Here is a 25,192-nt window from a genome sequence, read left to right on the forward strand (position 1 = left end):
TGTGGCGAGATTTTGTAGAACAACAAATATTTAAATTATTCTGTGAAGGAATTTCTTTCCTTCTGTTTTTTGTTATTGTGTTGAATGCATGACAACTCACTTCTTTCGACAATTTTAATTGATGTTGCCACAGTGACAGCTTAACCAGCGTTTTAATACTAGGCTTTGTGTCAAGCCAAAATTTTATTCACTATGTGGTATTGAGAGAAAAATTGCCTCACATTTTGCTGCGATAAATGGAAATGTTTTCATTTCGAACTCATAACAGACGCAATTGTAAAATTAAAAATATTTATAGAATATACTTATTTTTGCTAATTACGAAACTGATTAAAATCGCAAGATGTACTAATATTATCATATTTATTATTAATATAAAACTTTAAGCAAATTACTTTCATTATATATACATACACATAATATCTTCATATTTATAGCGTTTTCTTTTCTCAATAAAATTTTACATTTCTTCTGCCCTACGCACGTGCTGTCAAAGTCCTTTTCTGAAAGTATTGCTTTCTAAACAGGCAAAAGTGCAACATTTTCTACCATCTCGAATTATAAGAGTGTCAGTTGCCCTGTGGTTTTTGATTTATAGTTTCTAAAAAGTTTCAAATTTTAATAAAGTAAAAGAAAAGTGTTAAATAATAAGCGTTGTTTCATTCGGTACAAATGATGCATACATCTTTATTACACAGTCATAATTTTCGAACTGGCAATACTACTGGCAAAGAAATTTCACAGACATTAAATTTTAGACATATGCTGCCAGTAAATGTCAAATATCTGTTTATATTTAAATTTCTCAACTCAACGGTTTTTGAAATCATATTATCATCTTCTATTTCCACATTTCTTAAGGAATGTGCCAACACACCATGCTTTTATTAAGTAAAAATTTTACTTAATATATGAATTAGTCCCATTGAAAAATTTTACAGTATATTTATTACCTGAGAGTCTACGGGGCTGTTATTGAATGAATATAGATGTTACCATATGTAATCCACAAGTTTATGCTTAATTTTTATTCGGTTGTATTCTATAAAGGTAAGTTTAATATATATGCCTAACACTTCTTACGGCGAAATGAGTGGTCGACTTGGATAGAATATACACATTTTCCCTGCGTAGGTTAACTCAGGTTCATAATTGAATTTAGAGTTAAGTTGAACCTCAAATTAGCTGATTTTTTGCCGGCATGTATTATTGTGATACCTTGACTGTAAAAGTTTGTTTTTCACTGTTGTTTTAATAAATGGTTTTAGAAAGTATATAACCTTTCCCATTGAGAACACATTAATCAGCTGGTTTGCATTTTATACCATGTTCAGACCGGAAATTTAAAAGTTTAGATTACATTTAAGTATTTCATAACCCAACAGTGTTCTCACAGCCGATTGTTGAAAAGATTGTCATATGGTATTTTGAGATAAAAACCGTCAATTTTGAATTATTTTCATATAATATAAATAATGGAGGCATTTTTTCGTTTGTTAAATCGATTTTCAGGTGAAATTAGATTCATTGCTTTAAAAAAAATTGTTTGTTTACATTTTATTCCCTTTGTATTGTCTAAATCAGCTGTGATAATGTAATAGATTTTCAATGCTGCCAAGTAGATAGCGCAAAATCAGAGTCGCCCAGCGCGATTTAGCGTGGATCAGTTTCCAATCATTTCGATGAAGTGATTTTGAACTGTCATTTTTGTACGGCGAAATCTTGATAAATTTATACGATTAGTGGGATAAACCACTCAACAGCCGAAATCGTGTGATTCATGTGATTCGGTGTGAACATGGTATTAGTTGGTTATAACAGGAATTTTTTTGCAATGAATATATTTATTATTCAAAAATTTTAGCCATATTAAGAAAAATTTCCAGATTTTAACTTTTTATCTAATTTAAAGTCCACTTAAGCATATACATATATATTACCAAAAGCATTTCGAAATTAAAAAAAATCATCCACTTAAAATCTTCCTCGAGTAAGATATGTGTATTTTTAAATTTTACACGTGTAATTACATATTCGAAATAAAGGCCAACAACAAGTTATGCTCAGTTTTGCGAAAATTTAGAAAGAACTTCCGAAATATGTCAAAACTGTAGAGATTCTAGAGACCCACAAGCCCACATGGGAAAATTATGCGGTGTAAATAATTCCTTAGTATGCGAAAAGTTCACAGACGGCAGCACTGAAATGGTGAGTTACTTTGACAGTTGTGTCATATTTTACGCCATTTTTATTGGAAAATTTTTAGTGACGCTTGTGAAGTATAATTTTTTCTTGTGTTCTAAATATATTTAAAATGTCTCAAAGATTTGCTCCTGGGCAACCAGGACCTGCTCCTGTTCCCGGCCAACCTCGATACCAGGCACCTCCTCCGCAACCATCCGGTATGCGGCCATATTCTGCAGGTGGAAGTTTTCCTGTGAGTATTATGTATTGATTAATATATCGAAGCACCTTAATTGTTCAGTTTTATACAAATTTTAATAGCAACGTGGATTTCCATTGCATCAAAATCCATCTCAACCTGGGCAAAATAATGCAAATTCACCCGGTGGGCCACCATTACATCCAAGAGCCGCACAACCTGGTTTTCAAAGTGGTCTTAGGGGAAGTGGCTCCGGTGGAGGAAACAAAAGATCAGCTGAAGCTCGTAACATTAATAATAATCAAAGTAAAGGTGATTTCGTAGCCGCAAAGAAAAAGAAAAAACTCGCAGATAAGATTTTACCTCAAAAGGTGAGAGATTTGGTACCGGAATCGCAAGCATATATGGACTTACTTACTTTCGAGAGAAAACTTGATGCCACTATTATGAGGAAGCGTCTGGATATTCAAGAAGCATTAAAAAGACCCATGAAACAAAAACGAAAACTTCGCATATTTATATCTAACACATTTTATCCATGTAAGGAACCAAGCAATGAAGGTGATGAAGGCTCTGTAGCTTCATGGGAGTTGCGTGTGGAAGGTCGTTTATTAGAAGATGGAAAAGGAGATCCCACCACAAAAATAAAACGGAAGTTTTCATCCTTTTTCAAGTCATTGGTTATTGAATTGGATAAGGAATTGTATGGTCCTGATAACCATTTAGTGGAGTGGCATCGCACTCATACTACTCAAGAAACTGACGGGTTTCAGGTCAAACGACCAGGGGACAGAAACGTACGCTGTACAATTTTATTATTACTGGATTATCAGCCACTGCAATTTAAATTGGATCCAAGACTAGCACGTTTACTCGGAGTGCACACACAGACACGTCCTGTAATAATCTCAGCGCTTTGGCAATACATAAAAACTCATAAATTACAAGATGCTCATGAGCGTGAGTACATAAATTGTGACAAATATTTGGAACAGATATTTGGATGCCAACGTATGAAATTTGCGGAGATACCGCAACGGCTTAATCCCTTGCTGCATCCACCAGATCCAATTGTAATTAATCACTTTATTGAGAGCGGTGCAGAAAATAAGCAAACTGCATGCTATGATATTGACGTCGAAGTTGATGATACACTTAAAAATCAGATGAATAACTTTTTAATGAGCACTGCTAGTCAACAAGAGATCCAGGGTTTGGATACCAAAATTCACGAGACTGTGGACACCATCAACCAGATGAAAACTAATCGGGAGTTCTTTTTGAGCTTTGCAAAAGATCCACAAAAGTTCATACATCGTTGGATTGTCAGCCAAACTAGGGATTTGAAGGTAAGCGATATATATTTAATGTAAATTAAAAGTGAACCTTAATTGTATTATTTATATAGGCAATGACGGATGTTGTTGGTAATCCAGAAGAAGAACGCCGTGCTGAATTTTATTATCAACCGTGGACTCATGAAGCTGTATCTCGATATTTCTTTACGAAAGTGAATCAAAAACGTGCGGAATTGGAACAAGCTTTAGGAATACGTAATGCCTAACTTCTCCACTTGCTTATTAATTATTTATGTATTATTTTTCTAATATTGCTATAATAAATTTAAAACACATTTGTGGTAGGAAATTATTGCTTGAAGCCACGGTTTCAAATGCATTTTTTTTTTATCAAGCTATTTTAAAAACGTATGATACATTTTTTTTGCTAATACCTATGAGAGCACAATATAAAAGTTGGAAATTTATATTTTACACTATGTTGTTATGATGGTGATCGGAAATTCCTCTACGATTAGGCATCAACGTTTTAAAATTTCATGTAGGTTTATTTAACTCAATACCTCGTTCACGTCAAAGAAGAAAAATCGTTAACTTCGGTTGACGCTATAACGCTCTGCAGTTACAAAAGATTCATTAAAAGCTCGTTATTTATTAACTTCGTAAAGATATCTCATCATGTGAGAAAGATTTCAATACGATTGCTTGATTCAGATCATTCGGTTTCAACAAATGAAAGAATGTATGATTAATTTCTGATCGATATCCCAGAAACTAAAAGACGTTTTCGGATGCGATATGTGCTTTAGTTGTTTTATTTTGTCGAAGAAACTTCAGATCTTAAAAGGCGCTCTTTCTTCTCCTCTGCCATTTCATCATTTTGATTTTCGCAGTCGTATACCCATTGCACATGTGCAGGTTGTAAAATTTTATACTTTAATGTGATAGTAATGTATGTACACCGAGTACTGAGGGTAAGTAAAGAAGCCCATTTGAGCTTTGCTACGAATTCCTATAGCTTTATTAAGATTAAACATTGTACATGTCAAGCGGATGTTAAGTCAATAAATTCAAATTTAAAATACTTTCTATAAATGTAAACTTTTCTGGGTAATGTGATTACTAACGTCACATAGCGAATAGCACGCTATGCCGTTCTGTATTGAAATCTGGTGAAATCCTGGGGTAGTTTTCCTCTTAAATAAGCTCTGCACAGATCTCACCTTGAAAAATTCTTTTACACCTTCCCGCGAAGGTTCTTCAAGAGGATGTTATCCTCCCATTCGGTGATTCGGTTACTGACCAGTGAATCTCTTAACCTTTTTTCAAAATATATTCTCTTCGTAACGTCGTTGTGGGAAAACGACGAAAATTGAAGTCATTGGAGTAATTTAGTTTGGAAAGGTCTAAATTATAAGATATAAGAACCTTTAGAGCCATTTTCTCAATGTCCGGTTAGCAGTCTTCTGTCAGTTAATAACGGGACCAGGAATGTAACCGGTCTCTACTCTCTTTTTGAGACACTTTGAGGTAAAATCTCAATATGTGACTAGTTACTATTCACTAAACAGTCTCTAGCGTTAGTCTCAAAATTTGAGAGCTGGTAGTTAGCGGGTCACAAAACCAAAAAGAACCGTTGTCTATCATTTTGAATATACTGAATCATACATATTAATCGATTGTCGCTTTTTTATATTTTGTAAGCAACTCAAACCCGAAAATGTTAAATTTTTATTTTCATTCAAGTTTAAAAAGATCTCTGAATTATGAAAACTAATAGATTTTGCGACTGTCACTTACAGAATAGCGAAATCATGTCAAGTCTCAAAATTTTTTTTAAATCTCAAATCATATCACAGTACAGAATCGCACGGTTAGTTTGGTTACTGCCTTGAGTTATTGCCAAATTTAATTATTTCCGCCTCAGCATTGATTAAAATATAATGTGGCAGCGTAGTTTTGTTCTGTGAATGTCTTCGCTAAGAAGAAGCAGTCGTTGTGAATGGGGAATATGTTGGTACTATCTTTCGCCGGCCCAGTTAGCTGGTTGAGTTTTAATAACAAAAAATAGAGAAAGTTTAGCTGGTTTTATTTCAACTTGATTCCCATTTTTTACAGGTTCATGTAAAGAATGCAATAAAACCACCGTAATGTATTTTCCATCAATAACAACGATATTGGGCGTTGCCTTTATGGCTTACGTAGCCCATTCTATTTGGTTGATGGCGCAGCTATTTACTACGTTACATTGCTCAGATCGTCCTTGCTATACCTCATTTCTTAGTGATAACCCACGTATGCAATTAGCACTATTTACATCCATCACCCCAAACCCAATAACAAGCGAAGTGTCTAAAATTTTTAGTACTAAGAACTTCGACTATAGGAATTCGTATTTAAATGATTTTCAAATTGATGTTCCATTAAAAACTCGCCGAAATGGAAGCCTTTACTTACAGGTACAATTATTTGATTTGTAAATATTTCACACTTTTTATATACGATTCTAATTCGGTTTAAGGTTGTGTTGGCTTTGGAAGGAGAACCACTTGAATGGAGAACATTAAGAAGAGATGGTCCCACAGTAATCCACGTAACCAGATTGACAGAATTTATTACTCCACGAATAGAAGCATTTAATTTACTCGGTGAAAGCGTAAGTTGTAACAATGACAAAATAAAGAAGTGCATTTTAGTTTTTAATTAAAAACGAATTTTCTGTAATAATTGTAGAAAAATTCGAATGTAAATCAATCCGAGAAAAAAGATAAACCGAAATCGGGAAAAGTCAAAGGTAATGCTTTGGAAAATAAACCGGTTACACATATAATGTCTCATGTTTACATCAATTTACTCACGGATGCTATATCATTATCAAAAACGGATGTTCCACCTGAGATGGCGAAATTAATACAAATCAATCGCAACCGTCAAATAATGCCAATCCTTAAGACTGATTTCTTTAATACTCGTTTAAAAAATTTGGTACAAGTAACTAGAAATACCACCGAGTTCAACGTAACATTTTATTATAAGCCAATTGGCATTGGAAAACTACGTTTAATGCTTATGATTGAAAACTCAATGCAAATGATGCAAACTATAGGATTCTCGAGGAAGGATATTGATGATGTAAAAGGAATGTTCTCTGATACCAACGTATATTTACTCTGCGGCACCATATTTGTTGCCAGTGTACATGTAAGTATAGTAATTGTGAAACCTACTATATATTAATATTGGTATCTCGTTTAGATCCTCTTTGATTTCCTTTCGTTCAAAAACGATGTAATATTCTGGCGCAGAAAAAACACATACGAGGGTCTTTCAACTCGTACAACGCTCTGGCGAGCATTCTCACAAATTGTGATTTTTATGTATTTACTGGACGAAAACACATCCATGCTGGTTCTAGTTCCGGCTGGCCTTGGAGTGCTAATAGAATTATGGAAGTGTAAGAAGATATTAAAATTAGAAGTAGGAATACGTGGCATTCAAAGGAGACAAATACAAGAAAAACAGGCATGCCAAAGTGCGGAAAAGAAAACGGAAGAATTTGACAAGCAAGGAATGAAATATTTGAGTTATTTATTATACCCCTTATGCCTGGCAGGAGCTGTTTATTCACTCCTATATCAACCACATAAAAGTTGGTACTCGTGGACTCTTAACTCGCTCGTTAATGGAGTTTATGCCTTCGGTTTTCTATTTATGTTGCCACAGTTGTTTGTAAATTATAAGCTAAAGTCCGTTGCTGCTTTACCCTGGAGAGCTTTTATGTATAAGGCGTTCAATACTTTCATAGACGATTTCTTTGCTTTCATCATCACCATGCCTACCGCGCATAGAGTAGCATGTTTACGAGATGATGTTGTGTTCCTTGTATACTTATATCAGCGTTGGCTCTATCCCGTGGACAAGAATAGGCTGGACACAGGGCATGTAATTGACGAAAGTGCTGAGACTGAGGAAATTACGACTTCTTCGCGTAATTGCAATAAAAAGAACAACTAATATAGAAGTTGCCATGCAGAAATGAATCAATATAAACTTTAACATTCCTTTATTCTGAATTAAAAGCGAAAGATATAGCACCGAAATAAACGCACTAAATGTTTTGTAATTCAATTTGCTGTTCGTTTTTTATGTTTATATTTCTGAATTCGTGATCGTGGAGATAGTAAAATTTGAATGTTGGTGTATAACGAATGTTAAAGGCATCCGCATGACTGTACTGATACTACCCTAGAATGTCAGGGTATAGTTATCCGGTCAGGCGAGGTCCCGAGAAATCCGCCCCAATTTCGCAGCCGGAGCAGCCGTTTTATCTAACGAGCGCGACACCTTACGCCATGCCGATCCCGGGGATTCCCGAATAAGGGATCTCAATTTGGAGATTCGACATATGGTAAACCACCGGACAAAATGGATAGAGCACATGAAGTCCTGTAACCTCTCCACTGGTGTGAGTAAGCTTTGGGCTACTGTCAAAGCTTTGCATTATCTGAGAGCCATGACGACCGAGTTGAAGTTCAATTCAACGATCATGCCTCCTCGGACCCGAAGAAGTGCGCGAGCTATTAAAGCCGGCAGTTTACACTGCACCCTTCTGTAGACGAAGCTAAGAGTTGTGTTACCCGACGCTGTGCAAAATGCCAAACAACTGCATGCCGCTTACTTTCACCGATGAGGAAGTTCAGAATGTCATCAATAAAGCAAAATCCTCCAAATCCATTGGCCCTGATGGAATTAACATGGTAATGCTAAAGCATCTAAGCTCGGCGGGAGTAAGTTACCTCACCAAGGTCCTCAATCTGTCACTGAACACTCTTCAAAATATCCGATGTGTAGAAAATCGGAAGAGTGGTCAATCTCCTGAAACCTGGAAAACCCCCCAACAAAGGGGAATCTTATCGACCGATAACACTTCTCTCCCCATTATTGAAATCACTTGAGCACTGCACCTCCACAGCACTTAGCGTCATAAACGCTCAGATAGATCATGGTCTCAACCAGAAACCGCCCTGTGAGAGTACGATCCTCGTAGCGTTGGACTTGTCAAAAGCTTTTGACACACTCAAGCACACAACGCCACTGCAGGACATTGAAAAAAATACGCTTCCTCCAGGGCTAAAGAGATGGACCATGAACTACCTGAGCTTTCGTCAGTCATCCGTACTATTTCGAAGTGAAACATCTAAACTGAGAAGAATTAAACAGGGGGTTCCGCAGGGTGGTGTCCTCTTCCCGTTACTGTTTAACTTCTACATCTCAAATTTCCAAACTTAAATCAAATCTCAAATCTCTTGAACTTAATATTTCAGTCGATGGCGTCAAAATTTCGACTGTCAATAACCCCAAGGTTTAAGGTGTAACCTTCGATAGTCCATGCTCCTTCTCTCACCATACTACCGCGATTACCGCCAAGGTACAGAGCCGCAACAAAATTCTCAAGTCGCTTGCCGGCAGCACATCGGGAAAAGACAAAGAAACGTTGTTGGCAATCGGTCGGTTGGTCATTAACTACGCAGCACCAATATGGTGCTTTAGACCTGCCAAAATACTGCACTCCGGAGCACGACGTGAAGCCTTTTAATGTCTCCCATAGAACACCTCCAAAGCGAGACGCTTATGCCCAGTTAAGGACCATAATGAACTCCTCTCCAAGCAGTTCCTGCTGGGGTGTTTTCGTAGAAATCACCTTTGCAGCCATCTGCTTGAAGCGGAACCGCCTCCTAGGAGCATCAAAAGGTCTTTCCTTGACTACCTCTACGACGTTGTTGTTGTTGTCGTTCCCACGACAGTCGGGTCTACGAAAACCGGAACGGATCCGGATTTTTATCCGGCCAAGGACTGTCAACTCGGCAGATTTCTGCCGTTACAACAACTACCTCTACGACGTCGTACAGTACGCCTACCGGACTTCGGACGCGACTGACTTTCGACAGGTACTTACCGCCATTCACAGTGGAGCCATCAACACCTTCACCGACTCCCTTCTCGTGAATAGCGTTCTTGGAGTCAAATCACCACCTATCGTGGACGTAGAGCTCCAGTTGCCGCGAGAAACGTGAGTGACCCTAGCGCAACTTCGTTCTAGATATTGCAGCAGGTTAAACTCCTTGTTATCCAGAATAGACTCTGACATACCCAATGTAAGTTCAAAGGTGGTATGTTGCAGGTGGACTACATGGATGAGACGTCTGCCAACTGGCTGCGGGAGTTTGCCCCAAAGCTGGAAGGGTGCCGACGATGTTCCTCCCCCTGTGAGGAGACAAGCCTTTCGAGTTTGCTCTAGGTCTGGTTAAGAACCAGAACCGGGGCCTCGGCTTCTCGGCATGGTGTGTCGTCAGCAGCACAACCCTCGGAGAGTAAATTGGAGTGCCATCAGGGAGAGGCTAAGTGAATTGAGTAGGGAGGGGCAGACTGACAATAGCATTACGGGCCCTGGAATGGAGAGTAGGTTATCTGCGATGAACGGGTCTATAATTAACGTGTACAATGGTAGTTGCCCCCTAAAAGTGCCCACAGACAGGTGCAACTGTCCCTGGTGGTCAAGAAAGCTTGCATACCACAAAGTACGAAGTCTATTTAATAGAGCAAAACGTATAGGCGTTTGGGAAGAATACAGGAGCAACCTCACCCTAAAGAATAATAAACAGGCTACCTTTAGGAGATTTTGTGAAAATGTCATCTTCACACCAGAAGCGCTCAGCTGCACAAGGCGCTGGCTAGAGAAGACCGACAGTGCTAGCAATCAAAAGAAGCGACGGGACATTGTACCGTTCCCACGACAGTCGGGTCTACGAAAACCGGAACGGACCCGGATTTTTATCCGGCCAAGGACTGTCAACTCGGCAGAATTCTGCCGTTACAACAACAACAACAACAACGGGACATGTACCACCAGCGCGGAAGACAGAGCTTCTGCGTGCTCTTTTCCCGGAGACTATTCCGGAAAACCAGTGCTACCCGTAATCGAACACAGGACTCGATCAAGTAGGCAATGGCCTCGTTTGGGAAATTCAAGTCTCCGGGAGTGGACGGCGTCTTCCCGGCGCTTTTACAACAGGGTGAACAGATTCTGCTGTCACGCCTGGTACGGCTGCTGAGGGAAAGCCTCGCAATGGCGTACATCTCTGATTTATTGAGGTGATCTTCATACCCAAAGTAGAAAGGAAGGACTATTCTCTGGCTAAATCATTCAGGCCAATTATCCTAACTTCTTTCCTACTAAAAACTATGGAAAAGATCATAGATAATGAAATAAGGTCGAAGGCGCTGAAGATTGCACCCCTGCATGATGCTCAGCATGCATACAGAGCGAGAAGATGCACCAATACGGTTCTGTACCAGTTAACCTCTGAGATAGAGAGTTCACTGGAGAGAGGGGAAGTGATGCTATGCGCCTTCTTGGACATAGAAGGTGCCTTTGACAACACATCTCACAGGAGTGTAGCCAGGGCACTGGAGAAAATGTGTGTGGCAGCACCGGTGCGTGGATAGAGGCCGTACAGCGCACCAGAATTACTGATACTACAGGAGGAGGCGCAAGGATTCGTCTTGGCACAACAAGAGGCTGCCCACAGGGAGGTGTGCTATCACCACAGCTATGGAGCCTTGTCGTGGACAACCTGTTAGCACTGCTAACTGACAATGGGATCCGCTGCCAAGGGTATGCGGACGACATTGTATTTATAGTCAGAGGTAAATTTGAGGACACTCTTTGCGACCTGGTATATCGAGGTCAAAACCTGGCAAAGGGGTGGTGTAGAGGAATTGAATTGAATATCAACCCCTCAAAGACGATCTTAGTCCCGTTTACGAGACGCGGTCTTTGGAATCTCACATTTGGGGGTAGAGAGATCGAGATGAATAGTAAGGTCAAATATCGTGGTCTCACGCTGGATTCAACTTTGCGGTAGAACCAGACCTTGGTCAAATCAAAATAAGTTGCTTTAAGCTTAGGATCGTTAGGTGCTTGTACACCATGATGCCGATAATAACGTACGGGGCGGTGTCCTGGGCCTCAATAGCGTCGCAGGCTTCGGTAAGAATAAAATTATCGAAGCTGCAGCGGCTAGCCTGTGTCTGCATGAACTCACACTGCTTCATTTGCTCATCGGTCAAGTAGCCAAGCACTCACTTCTATAAATGACAGGTAATCTCGTCCCAGAGGATGAATGTGATAAGTAGCAATATTCCATTAGCCCTCCTCCCGAAGGACAGCATTACCAAAACAATTAACTTCACGAAGAAGTTTAAGATTATCGTCGGCAGCAAGAATGAGTGGAACGACTCCACTCTTGAGCTAATGCTGAGGGATAGCACGTTGAAGTGGTACAGCGACGGCTGGAAAACGTCGGAGTTAATTGGTGCAGGGATCGCGGGTCCACGCGCCAAGCTCTCCATACCGAGCATTTTTTAGGCAGAAGTCTTTGCCATAAGTCGGTGTATAGAGATAAACCTACATCGCAACTATCGCAATGCGCAAATAACCATACTAAGCGATAGTCAAGCGGCACTAAAAGCGATCTCCTCTTACGAGATCAAATCGCTACAAGTGCAGGAGTGTAGAGAACAGTTGAATAGACTAGCCGCACGGAACCAGGTGCACCTAATCTGGGTGCCTGATCACAAAAGTATAGTCGGCAATGAACTGGCTGATGAGCTCGCCCACTCCGTAGCCTACACCAATATGGTAGAGCCCGAACCCTTTACCAGGGTGGGTCTCCATACCTCAAGGAAGAAGAAGTGGGCAGAGAAAGGCATTGGAAACGAGTGCATGACATGCCAAGTTGCTAATTGGGGGGTACAACCAGAACAGGTTTAAATCGATAATTAACCTCCCAAGGGATAAACTCAGGCTACTGGTCGCATTTTACCTCGGTCACTGCAATACATTTATTAAGGATGAATAGACATTTATTTAACATGGGCCTATCCTCTTGCGCTAACTGCCGGTTTTGCGACAGTGAGCCTGAAACTCCGGAACACCTGCTAATCGGCTGCATAGCAGTCTGTAGACGTAGGTTGAAGGCCCTTGGATCCATCTTTCCGGATAAGGATCACATCGCCTTACTAGCACCCAGAAAGATAATGGACATTTCAAATATGCTGGGGCTAAGTGACTCCCTGGGAGTTAGGAGAGGGCACAATAGACCTGAGGTCGGGGTGCATTCCTCAATTATTTATCTATCTATCTACATATAACGAATGTTGTAATGATACATGTGAATATCGTATTTACAATTTACTCCTTCGATGAAAGAGAGTATCTCTACGTCAAATTAAATTAATTGGTAAAGAACAGCATTGTGGTTTTATAATTCAAAAATATATTTTCAATTTTTAATACCAATTTGGAGATTATAAATTTGATTATAATTATGTAATTAGTATTTGTGGAAATTTTTAATTGAAGGGAGTAATTGAACATTTATGAGAGTAATATTAGCGATATGAGGTTAATACCAAAGGCTAACCAATTTCATTAATGGCCACCTGTGGCTGTTGTCATCAAGAGAAGAGGAAGGGCACGTCAGATTGTATAGTTTGCATCGCTCTTTGTGTACGACGATATGTGCTTGCAAATTGCAGGGAATAATGTGTTTGGAAATTTCGTTTCCTGTAACAACAATTTATTACAATAGTTAGGAAGGGCTAAGTTCGGGTGCAACCGAATATTTTATACTCGTGCAACTTGGAAGTATTCTAACTTTATATTTAAACAAATTTCAAAATAATTCAACATTCATTATTTGACGAAATTGTTAATTAATGAATAAAAAATTATGTTAAAATCGTTCTCAAATGAAATATATCTGACATCAACCCATTGACCGATATTTTTAGTAAAAAGTCAGCCATAGGCTCTGGGGAGAACATTTTTGGTATTCGCTTGCTTGAATAGTTATAGTTCGGTTTGCGCAAGTTTTGGTCATAACGTGGCACACCTCAAAGCCAATATTCGTACAAAGTTTTATTCGGATATATTGATTAGTTCTTGACTTGTATACTAGAATGTAAAGGGGTTAAGGAGAGGATCCGCAGGGTGGTTTTAAACCACCAACTACACCATAGCTTTGATTAGTTTATATGCTGATGATTGCGCAATTGTGCTGTTGCGCATGGGTATTGATGAAATGTGCTCGAAATGAAGCAACTATATCTCAGAAATTTTTCGTTTATTTACTGCAAGAAGCTAAGCACTCTCCCCTACAAACCGAAGGAAACGATTTATAAATCAGATCGCAAAATTACAGCCTATATTTTAACAGAGAGATATTGGAATAAGTATATTGAAATGAACCACCAAAACACCACATTTAGATAGTGATCAGATTTCTCTTGCTATTTCTTGTATATCATCTAAACAACGAAGATCGCATGCTCCCAGTTCAGGAAAATGCTACATTGTCGTCTCTGGTTGAAGTAAAACTCACTATCCTCCACCTGACATGCCAAATAACGGTAAGATGTGCTGCTAACAAGCACTTCACGTCATCCACTTGGATTGTCATTGCTTCTATTGTAGTCCAACTCGTTCTCTAGATCTTCCGTTAGATGTCATTGATGACCGACCACAACCAATATCTTACCAATACGTATATAGTATATGTAAGCAGTCTTTGAGTAGCCGCGGAATGAAATCAACGATTGAGCATAATTACTTTCGGTACATGGGTCTGTTCAGTTGCCGGGAAGTGTATATACAAATATACGTCTAAGATAAGAATGAAACACGTATGTACGTATGTACTCTTTTTGTGACTTATAAATATATATTTTAGTTTTGTGCATTTGACTTATAAATCATGATATTTATTTATTTCATCGAATATGTTTGTATAAAAAATGTATAGTATGTATACATGCTATTTGTTTTTAAGTATGTTTGTAGGTATGTACGTGGTGTACCCATTTATAATAGATATACATATACACAATCACTATATAACTTTTATGCTACTAAACTAAATGAGAATGAGTGGAGGTTTAAAGGGTTTTATATCGAATTGTTACATCTGAGTTATCAAATGCTTACTCATTGCAATTTCGGCGATTCACAGCATTAGTGCGTTCGTTAGCTTTGGAATAAATATGTATGTACATAGTATGTATGTTCGTTAATGACATTGCAAATAAAAAGTTAATGCTTGAAAGTTTACACTGAATCCAAAATCAATGCTTTGATCACTTGCACCGCAAAGTTCGATCCGATGTCACAAATGATGATGGAAAATAATGCTTCAAGATATATAGTACATAGATACATATATGTAGTATTTATGTATGTGGATAAATAGTTAAAATTGTTTTTGCACCTTTTATATGTACACATGTACATCTAGGTATGAAGAATATACTCCAGAGAAATGCGAATCCGTAGACATATCATTGGTTCAAGCACTGGAGCAATCTCGCCAAACTCGTACTGATCTCTTGTAGTGCTCTGAAAATGTCATGGCTTTCTTGTATGCAAGCGCGAACTATTTGCAATAGATTGTACCGAGTGCGACTTCAAGAAGAGATGACTGCCGCGTATTGTGATGGAACTTTTGAGTGTTTCATAACGGTTCGGCACCATAAATTGGCTATGCTATAAACGATGTAATGTTTTTGGGTGCATCAGAACTGAAGCACTTTTGAACTAGTGAACTACCACTTGCAGTATGTCAGTGTACATGTATGGTATATATCAGTAAATTTTTTAAATGAAGTTGTGCATGTTGATTGATTACAAACTTAAGGAACAAGATTAAAATGTAAATGAAAAAGTAATTAAATACATACATATGTACATGTATATGTTAACATATACAAATATTACATTAAAATACTTAAGCTAAGCAATACGCTTTTTTCGACTAGGAGACAGGATTTTCAACATGGTGACGACGGGCGCTTCGAATGACATCGACACTACAAACGATAAGAGATACGAAGCCACCACGAGTCCGAAGAATAATATAACCTAAGAGCAAAAATTATAATTTCAATCATTAAATATTTACAGATATTTCCAAAAATATACTGCCAACATACCATTGTGTCACCGCCCAGATGTAGGGGCGCATCGGTGTTCAAAGCCATGGAACGTATGACAATCGGATGCACAAGATATGCGCAATAAGTGACCCGCGAGAATGGATAGAGGCAAGGAGCTGCAAGCAATGTGTTTATGTATCCACCATATCCTGTAGAACAAGCAATTGTGATCCATGCCAGCGATAGAGCCCATGCTGAGTGACTGAGTGAGCTGTACGCGGCTGCCATAAACTGTGATAATTCGGCACGATACAACCCGAACACGAGAACAAACAAGTTGAGTATGGCCAATACCCAGAGAGTGGCTACCGTTAGACGTGGTAAGCGGATTTTACAGTTGGTGCGGAATAATATCCAGCCAACAGCCATACCAATAAGGTAGGGACCAAGACGTGTCCAGGGTTTGTCGTAAATTTTATCGAAGAGCGCTAGCGGATCATCAGTATCTGGACGATGGTTGTTTGTAAATGCTATAACTGCTGTGGTAATCCATGACGATACTAAGAAAAATAGTGTGGTAAATGCCGATAGCTTAAAATGTCGTACCCCAATAATTAGTATGATAGCACCGATTATATAAAACTGTGTGTCATTCGCCAGATACCAACTCCATAGCATACACTGCGAAGGAAGACATTTCAATTAATTTAGATAAGTTTTTTTTTAGCTTAATTATTGTTCATTGGACTAATTTTGTTTACCATTTGATCTACTGGAAAGAGTGTGTTGATGTACAGCAAGTTACGCCACCAATATTGCGGACAAGTTTCGTGATCCATAGTTGGAGGATCGAATATTGAGTAGGCTGCCAAATATTTCATGGATACCTGGACCACGCCGAGCACAAACATGTACGGAGCTGTTAGCCTACCAATTGTAAAATTATTAATCTTCCCTTACCATCCCAATAATCTCAATACACAAACCTCATAAAACGATATGCGACCAATCCAAAAAAGTGTGCTGTACCAGCTGCCAGTTCACTCGTTCCTTTCGTGAGTTTATTTAGTTTTCCTTTGGCGTTTGTGCGGAAGTACAAATATGAAACTAAGAAACCACTGATAAAGAAGAATGTGTCCACGCTGAATGGTCCGTTGGTGATGGCTTGGAAGAAGAAATTTTTCTCCACTTCCTTGCGCATCTCCATATTGTCTGAGTATTTGAAGACCACTATGCAAGTGTGACCTAGTATCACCCATGCCATCGAAAATGCACGTAACCCATGTATAGACGGAATGGTGTCTGCACCGACGTTTCGATCACAGATCGCATTGAAATTGGTGATCGCTGAGAATGATAATAATAATTCGGAGTAAACGCCCAGTTTTTCCGGTTCGTGTAGATGACCTTCCAGATGTTCATCCGAAGTGCTGTTGCTACTCGCCGGACCGCCACTTATCTCATGCGGCATGTTCAGTACTATTTTCAGTTCGTTAAGGGATTCCTTGATGGACTCTTTTTTGAGCGATGCATGTGCCAAGGAATCACTGTAATCAGACGAAGGACAGCCAATGCCAGACGAGGTTTCACTGTTATTCATCATTTCTTTATCCTGACGACGGAGTGCTGCTTTCAAGCGACGTGTCAGGTATATTTCGTATAATGTGCCAGCAGTTATAAGAGTGAACACGAAAGATGTGACAATTCTAAAAAAAATAATATTTCATTACATTATTATTCATTATTTATATTCATGCTTGTATATTTGTATGCACTTGTGCAGGATATGAGTTTAAGACGAGAGTAGAGTTTTAATTTTCGAATGGTTTGGACGGTTTCAAAATTTTAAAGCGCCTTCCCCTCAACTTACGTTTTTAAAGTCGATGCCACCAACTATTACCAGAATCGTTTTGTAATTTTGAACATTTTGAAAACCATACGTGTTCGAGTTAACGAATTGTTCGTGTCTTCGAGTGTCTTGTATTTATTTATGCGAATGTTTTGTTATTATTTATACATTTTGTCAGTTTTTAAATTACATAGTCCTGAGCATTTTTTAATATATTTGGCAGCTTGTACCGTTTATTTGTTTATTCCACTGGAACAGTATTCGCGACTTGGATTTTTTCGGTTGTAATATTTGTTGTGTTAAAAGCACACTTAAAATTATTTGGAAATAATATATCTTTTGGATTGTTAAGCTTAATATCAATGCCATTCAATGTTTTCACAGCAGTTAGAAGAGCTTTTTTTCGATAATATCGACACAAGTCTACATTTTATGGGCGGCTCGCCTCCCCTCAATAGAAATTTATTAACGTAATCAATTTTAATTGATTGTCTACGAAAAAGTGTGGCATTTGAATTTCGAGTCTTTCTTTTTATCACCTATGATCTCATCAACTTCGAAACAATCGCTTCTATATTTAATTTACTATTTAATTTTTTTTCGCAATGTTTCTCAGGTCTACGGTCTTTAACATTGCAAGCTCGATTCGATGTTATTGGAACTAAATTTTTATGTTAAAAGTCAAAATAATTCATATATAAAAAATTATATTTCAAATCGTAAGCACGTTTTCAATATTCATGTAAGAATTATTTGAATATTCTTTTACCCAAAAAAGGCAATAAAATAACACCACGAAGCTAACCAAAGCTGTGAAACCGACAGATACATCGCCAGACATTGCGGATACTTAGTTAGATGATGGGCGAACGGCGGACAAACATTCATACCAAACCGAATACAGGTTTACCCGGATAGTATTATGATTGTTATCATATGAAAATGCTCACAATTCTTTAAAAGCTTTCAAAATAGGCTTTTTGGCGTTGATACAGCGCTGCCAGCGCCATTTCCAAGCATTGAAGGCGTCACGGAACGCATTTTTTGGAATAACATTGAGAGCCGAGGTGCAACCCCTCTGTCGTCTCAAAATGCTTGTCACCGGCCGCTTGGGGGTCATTTTCACACATGTTGAAATTTTCTTGGCACACTTCCACTCGCCGCAATTTCTGGTCGTCGTATACGAATTTGCGTACACGAATCACATTGTTGGTCTGTGATCAAAAATTGTAGCCCCTAGGTTCCGAATATCTAGAACCCAGTGCCTATAGTTGACTTTTGATCGAAAACTGCGGTCAATGTGCGATATGCTATATATAACTGAAATTAAGGAGTAATCCTTTTCTTATAATAATATGTTTGTATGTCAAAAATTGGTTGAGTCGTCCTTTAGCCCCCATATACTTAATATAAAGATTTTCGAAATTCCGGGTGACTTTTCCTCAACACAGTAACTATTCCGCCATTTGTTTATGTTACATGTTCTACAGGGTTTGTCCGGAAAGTAATAGTTCTGATTTTCTTTCGCAGCGACTGGATTCCGTGCATAATATCAAAAAAGTGAAATATTATGATAAAGATGTCAAATCACGAATATAAAAGACTACGCGTAATATGTGTATATATGGATGTCAGCCCCTTAACTTACTCTGCTAATAAGTTTTTCATACTTTCTTAATTTTAGCACCTCATCTATAGAGAGGCATCTATGTATTAATCACACGTTCTCGCAGCAGAGAATGACAAAAAAAGATGTTTGCATATCGTATTTGTTGAAGATATATGTATATAATTATATTACTTTCATTTATTAAAACTCACATTAGAATCCAAAATGTTCGATCATCGTACAAGTTGAACTTCCCGTTGGTGGGCATGCGCACATCCAAAATGTTAACACTCCGTGTTGCCGAGGGTGTTTGTGTAGATTCTGCTAAAATATTAACTTCTTTGGTTGAACAGCTAGAAGGTAAACAAACGCCAACGTAGATGGTTCGAGTCTAAAATTCAAACGAAACAATTCACACTTAAAATTCAAAAATAACTATTTACTATATTATTTAGATTTCACTCTAGGGGCACCTATACCTGTGTTTACTTAGCAAAAGAGAATATCTTCTGCAAATAAATTAACTAAGATTAGCACCTCTGCGCAAGCGCATCCATTCAGAAGAACAAATGTTTGATTTAAAACAAGTTTAAATAATTGCCTTTCATGTCCCTAGGCTACAATTGGTTTACTGTTCACACCGTTTGTTGCGACCAGATTACTCTTACCACTTCCTTGAGGAAAATATACTTATCGACTGTTCTTTTCAGACACTATTAACGACTAAATTAAGTGGTATACTATACGAGCGATTGATTACAATCTTATCGTTTCCTCCCTGTAAACTTCCCACGAACAGTACCAATATTGCGATAGTACAGAGTTCTTAACTATTTACTTTTGTCACCAGTTATTATAGCTTTGGTTTCAAAGTAAAAGAGAGCAAAATATGAAATATGAAATATAAGAAGCTGAGAGTGTTCACGAAGTCAATTTGGTGCCGTTCGTATCAACTCAGACTGGCGTATGGAACGACTTAGCGCGTTTTACGACGTGCAAGAACTGAAGCCGCTTGATTTCCTAAAAAACATCTCTTCGCCCTATGGGCTCTTGAAAAGCTCCAAGAACATCTGACGATTTCGAGCCAAATTTTGTTTGGCGATGATGCTCATTTCTGATTCAATGGGTACGTAAACAAGAAAAATTACCATATATGGGACGAAAAGTACCCCTAAGAGAAAAAAACATCGATTTGGTTTGCTTCGTGTGGCAGTGGAATCAACGTCAAATCTCATCAGACGTTTTGGGCTGGTCAAGTGGCTACCAAGATCGTGTGATATCACACCGTTAGACGTTTTAATAAAGCATTTGGGGACAATCCCTCTTCGGTTCACACCTTGAAGCAAAACATCACGCGTGTCTTACGCGAAAAATAGACTAAATGGATGGACTGTCTGAGACGTAGCCGCGGCCAACATTTGAAAGAGATAATTTTCCAAAAATAAATGCCAAAGAATGTTTTTTTCGAATGATAATAAACATTATCCTTTAAATGTGAAGTTTCTGCGTTTTTTTTCTTGAAAACAGTAGTGAACCTTCCAAATGGATCCCCCTTCATTACTTATTCACACTGACATATTCATATGTATGCAAGGTAGGTTAAGTGAGGAAATATCTCTCGAATTTAGTCTTCCACCTAGAAAATGTGTTTTCTAAAATTTAGCTTAGATTATTTTTGTTGTAATATATTTTTGGCGTCATTCCTGTAATTCTTTTCACGAATGATTGTTCTTTTTAATCTTTCTTCTAATAAGAATTTATAAGACTCTGTGTACTTACCATAAGCGCTGGAAACGTATCGTTCAAGAAAAGCTTTATAACAAAGAACCCGGGCATAAAGGGTGGATTTTCATTGTAGACCGTTGTGTAGAGCTGCGTATGTGCTTTGGCGAACGGAAGGCCAGAGTTTTTCGCAGATCTTGCATTTGATTTGCCACTATCATCTTCGTGGTAAATAGATTCACATAACGACAGAGATCCCAGCCAATAGTTGTTTCCATAGAAAAAGCCAGATGTATAATGACCGGAAGCATCATCCACTAGAAATAGAAACCTTATGTTAATTTTCATGATAAACGCTGACAAACACTGAATTCACATCATGATAAGCAATTTATGTAAATTAAAGACAAAAGTATTTGGTTAAAAATTAAAAGAAGCGTAATGAAGCTCAACTTTATTTCTTTATCTTATATGTACTATATGTTATCTAATGCAGCAACATTGCGAATGACAATCCTCTTTGGTGTGGAATGTCGGATTTTAAAATTTGTATATATATATTCATGGTTGACTGCCTCTTGGATGAGTTGTTGTTCGAGTAATATTAACATTTCGCCTTCTACCTTTCTCGTTTTTTTTTTTCAATTCCTTTGTGCTAATCAACGTCAATTAGGTGTGCAAAATAAATTTTTTTTAATCGAAATGTCTTTGTGCTTTTTGACTAAGTATAAAATTCATAAAAAAAATAATTGCCGCTAAATCTCGAATTTTTTTGTAGGACTGTACGAACCTATTTATAAACTGTTATTTCTTTTATCCAAGTTAAAAGTTTAAGTTAGGGTTTTACATGACTCAGCCATCCAAAGCGCAATGGCCAATTATTTTCCTAATCTCAAACTTCCCAGTCTTACAAATTTTAAATTAGTGTTCTCTTCATTTCAATTGTGATCCTCTTTTAAAGGAATGGCTATGACCTACTGTGAAGGGGACACATAACGGAAATTGCTCTTGATGTTTTAAAACTGGCTCAACAAATATTTTTGCAAGTGGATTTTAAGAAATTTAAGAAGCTATTTTATTTCCCTTTTTTGTCCAGAAATGTCTATTATTGTCAAGATTTGTCAGTTCTTTACTCCCCAATTTCTACACCAGCCTTTTTTTCCCAGCCTCTTTTATACGGCTTGAACATCTATTGTTTAGGGCTCAGGAACATTACATTATTGCATATTAAACCAATAAAAAAAATCTAACATGTTTTAACACAAAATTTTAAAAAATGCAGACAACTCTTTTGAACTCATATTGTTTAAGTACTTCCCAACATTAAATGAAGTAATAGTAAACAGACGTATCTGCATTTGTTTGCAACTACTCAATAGCGTCTGGTTGTGTCTAGACGGTGGAGCTACATGTCAGCTGCAGATTTACTTTGAAGTTACTTAGTATAATATGTAAACATGTTGCAAGATTGCATAACATAAACCAGATTTTATTTGCAACTTATTTTCAATTTCTTTTTGTATTCTGCTTCCAAAGTGAGTTTACATATTTCTCTCTTTCACTTTTGTTTCTCATTCGCTTCAGTTTTGAGGTCAGCTTCGCGCAAATACTGGTCCGAATGTTTACTGTTGCAACTTTTTGCTGTTCTGTTACATGAAGCGAGTTCCAAGTGACCAGTTTTAAAAGTTTCATACTTCGTAAGTATGTTAGTATGTATGCACGAGGTTGCAAGCAGCTTTCCATTTTTGTTTTGACGCTAATTGGCTTCCAGTTGCTGTAAGACGTCATGGTTTGCAAGTCTTCCGGGCCGGATCACGCTAATTCATTGGCAATCTTTTTATTTCGGTAGTGGTTAAGCAACGGTTTTCGTTGGCTTCCTAGCAAAGACCTTGGCCAAGAAAATGAGCCAGAGACCGTCATAAAATGTGGAGCAAATTCGTTAAATCTTACGTATGTACATATATACTTATAGATGTATACTTTATTAATTACTTTTACGTACTAACATGAGTTCGCTTATGTTCGTATAACGGATTTCGCAAGAGCGGACAACAGTTTTCCTCTGAGTGTTACATGCAACTTCCAATTTTTCATAGCCGATCAAATACCATGACTTTGAACTGACAAACGGTGTGTCGACTGTGGCTTATGTAAGTCGATGCATGCAAATATTATTTAGATATGTTACTCGACCGGAACATGTTGGAGCTAACGGTTTTTCTCAAAGTCACCAGAATAAACCACATGTCAACAACTTGTTGGTTTTTACAACGGATATTTTGTGTAAAAGATAACCTGAGTTGTTCAGCTAATAGAGAGACATCATACCCCCTTTTGATATTTCCGAGTTCCAACACAGTTTTAGTTTAAAAGTCTCAGTGCAGTCAGTCCCTGACACAATAATCAGTCACACGTCATATGAATGGAATAGAGGTCGCACATGCCGACCATTAAAATTCGATAGGAATGATATAATAACTCTAGTAGGATTTCTGGAGGATGGAGTCGTGTGAAGAAGTCCGCGCAAGTGAGGAAAGTTCTCTGATTGCAATTCACTTGGGAGTGGCTAAAAAAGATTCTTTTACATATAGCTCAAGTAGGTCATGGCTTCGACCTGTGACCAAGTATCCTATGGATAGCCAGAAAACATCTGTTTGAAGGCGAAACATCCCCTCGTTAGAGTGAAGACGGACATCACCGCCGCCCAAGCAATGACTGAGGCGAGTAGGTCCTTGTGTCATTTACTACAGTGGCCATATAAAGGAGCGCAAATTCGGTGTGGGTTTCGTGGTGGGGGAGAGTCTTCGTCGCCGAGTACTGTCATTCAAACCGCGAGATGAACGTCTTGCTACAATCCGCTTCAAATAGAAGTTCTTTAACATATCGCTGATTTGCGCACATTCTCTGGCGGAAGGGAAGGATGTGACCAAAGATGCCTTCTATGAGCACTTGCAGCACACCTATGAGAGCTGTCCCCGCCACGATGTCAAAATGCTTGGCGTCGTGCATACGCTCCAAGGCCTTAATATCGACTCGGACTATCTTGTTGCAGAAAAGATACGCGTCCACCTCTGTGTAGTCAAAAAACGCATGGAAGGTTCGGCGTAGAGAAGTTGCAATCACAATAGAGAGCTGAACAGTTTTCTCTGAGAGTACTCGTCAACAACACAGCTGCAACCAAAACCATTGGTTTTCGGAAAAAGTTTTGCAGCGGAGAGGGACTGCCTACCTCGCAACGTTACTATCGACCACAACACGTGCGGGATGGGATACATACCGAGAGTTGAAGAGGGTAGCGAGACGCATTTGCAGGCAGAAAGAGAGAGAGGCCGAAATATGTGAGTATGAAGAGCTTGACAAGCTGGCCGACAGGAATAATGCCGAAAAATTCTACGAAAAAATGTGGCGACTAACAGAAAGTTTTAAGACCGAAGACTGTTACACTTGTGGAAATCCCAGAGGTTATCTAGTAACCGATGCACAGAGCATACTAAAATTACGGAGAGAACACTTATCCAGCCTGCTGAATGGCAGTGAGAATGGAAAAGGCGAACTCGATTCCCCAGTCGATAACGATGGAGCAGACGTTACATTGCTTAGCATGTTTTGGATATAACTCAGAGTGACAAAAGGGCTTCGAAAATTTGTTCAAACCCATCCAAAAGAGTAAAGTACATATAATACTTTAATGAACAATATTTTGAAGAACGATGAAGCGATTTTCCATGAGTAATAATGGCTTTTCCTCTAAACCCGAAATATAAAATACGAATTGGCAAGTTTACTATAAAAGTTATTGCCTATCAATTCATATTTCTGATTGTGATATATCCATATTTGATATTTTTTAATGTATAATCAGAACTCATTCGTATGCGATTTATGAGTTGGAAACGTCAATGTTAACGGCGTAATGATGAAATTAATCTTCAGAAGCGGCTTCTAAGTGTTAATGATTTTTGGAATGCTTGGCACACAGTGATTTTTATGATTTCTTTCACATACATGTATATAAATTTATAAATAGCCGGCAATAAATCGCGGTAGATATATTTATTAAAATCATAGATAGGCTTGTACCGTAAATGATGATCAACAAACAGAACAGAGAGAGTAAACTGAGTTTTTCAAGTTAAAAGAGAAGAACAGTCAGAAGAAGCAATTTGACGTCTCTGAATATCGTTATTCTAATAATACCAAAGTCCATACAGATATTGATACATATGTACATACATACTATATACACAATTAATTGAAGCCATTTTCGATTGCCGGTAATATATTATATTTTAATATTCAGCTTGGACAAAAATGGATCGAGTTGATTTCCTGCATTTATA

General features: G+C 38.1%; 3 protein-coding genes across 4 annotated transcripts in view; 2 read left to right on the plus strand and 1 right to left on the minus strand.

Moving 5' to 3' along the window:
- The first annotated feature begins 2,242 nt into the window (after positions 1-2,242).
- LOC108977637 (brahma-associated protein of 60 kDa) lies at positions 2,243-4,031 on the plus strand. The gene is made up of 3 exons (XM_018947409.1): positions 2,243-2,437; positions 2,506-3,732; positions 3,792-4,031. Exons 1-3 carry the CDS (start codon positions 2,315-2,317, stop codon positions 3,945-3,947), a joined length of 1,506 nt encoding a protein of 501 aa, XP_018802954.1. The 5' UTR covers positions 2,243-2,314; the 3' UTR covers positions 3,948-4,031.
- Positions 4,032-5,649: 1,618 nt separating this feature from the next.
- Positions 5,650-7,809, plus strand: LOC108977640 (cleft lip and palate transmembrane protein 1-like protein). Of its 2 annotated transcripts, none has more exons than XM_018947412.1 (5): positions 5,650-5,698; positions 5,800-6,140; positions 6,203-6,337; positions 6,415-6,882; positions 6,937-7,809. In XM_018947412.1, the coding sequence occupies exons 2-5, from the start codon at positions 5,832-5,834 to the stop codon at positions 7,693-7,695; spliced, it is 1,671 nt and encodes a 556-aa protein (XP_018802957.1). In that variant the 5' UTR covers positions 5,650-5,698; positions 5,800-5,831; the 3' UTR covers positions 7,696-7,809. The 2 variants fall into 2 exon arrangements, with proteins under 2 accessions (XP_018802957.1, XP_018802956.1); XM_018947411.1 differs by having other exon boundaries at positions 5,667-5,727.
- Positions 7,810-14,520: 6,711 nt separating this feature from the next.
- The window catches only part of LOC108977632 (nose resistant to fluoxetine protein 6), a 35,737-nt gene continuing 25,065 nt past the window's right edge, over positions 14,521-25,192 (minus strand). The window contains exons 2-7 of the mRNA XM_018947400.1: positions 20,910-21,169; positions 19,343-19,521; positions 16,659-17,378; positions 16,434-16,599; positions 15,730-16,353; positions 14,521-15,658 (exon numbers count right to left, since the gene is read on the minus strand). Of these exons, the coding sequence (XP_018802945.1) occupies positions 15,530-15,658; positions 15,730-16,353; positions 16,434-16,599; positions 16,659-17,378; positions 19,343-19,521; positions 20,910-21,169 (2,078 nt within the window). The 3' untranslated portion in view covers positions 14,521-15,529. The remainder of the gene's footprint in view (positions 15,659-15,729; positions 16,354-16,433; positions 16,600-16,658; positions 17,379-19,342; positions 19,522-20,909; positions 21,170-25,192) is intronic.

This window comes from Bactrocera latifrons, unplaced genomic scaffold, assembly GCF_001853355.1.
Source record: "Bactrocera latifrons isolate USDA-ARS-PBARC rearing strain unplaced genomic scaffold, ASM185335v1 scaffold_93, whole genome shotgun sequence".
NCBI lineage: Eukaryota > Metazoa > Arthropoda > Insecta > Diptera > Tephritidae > Bactrocera > Bactrocera latifrons.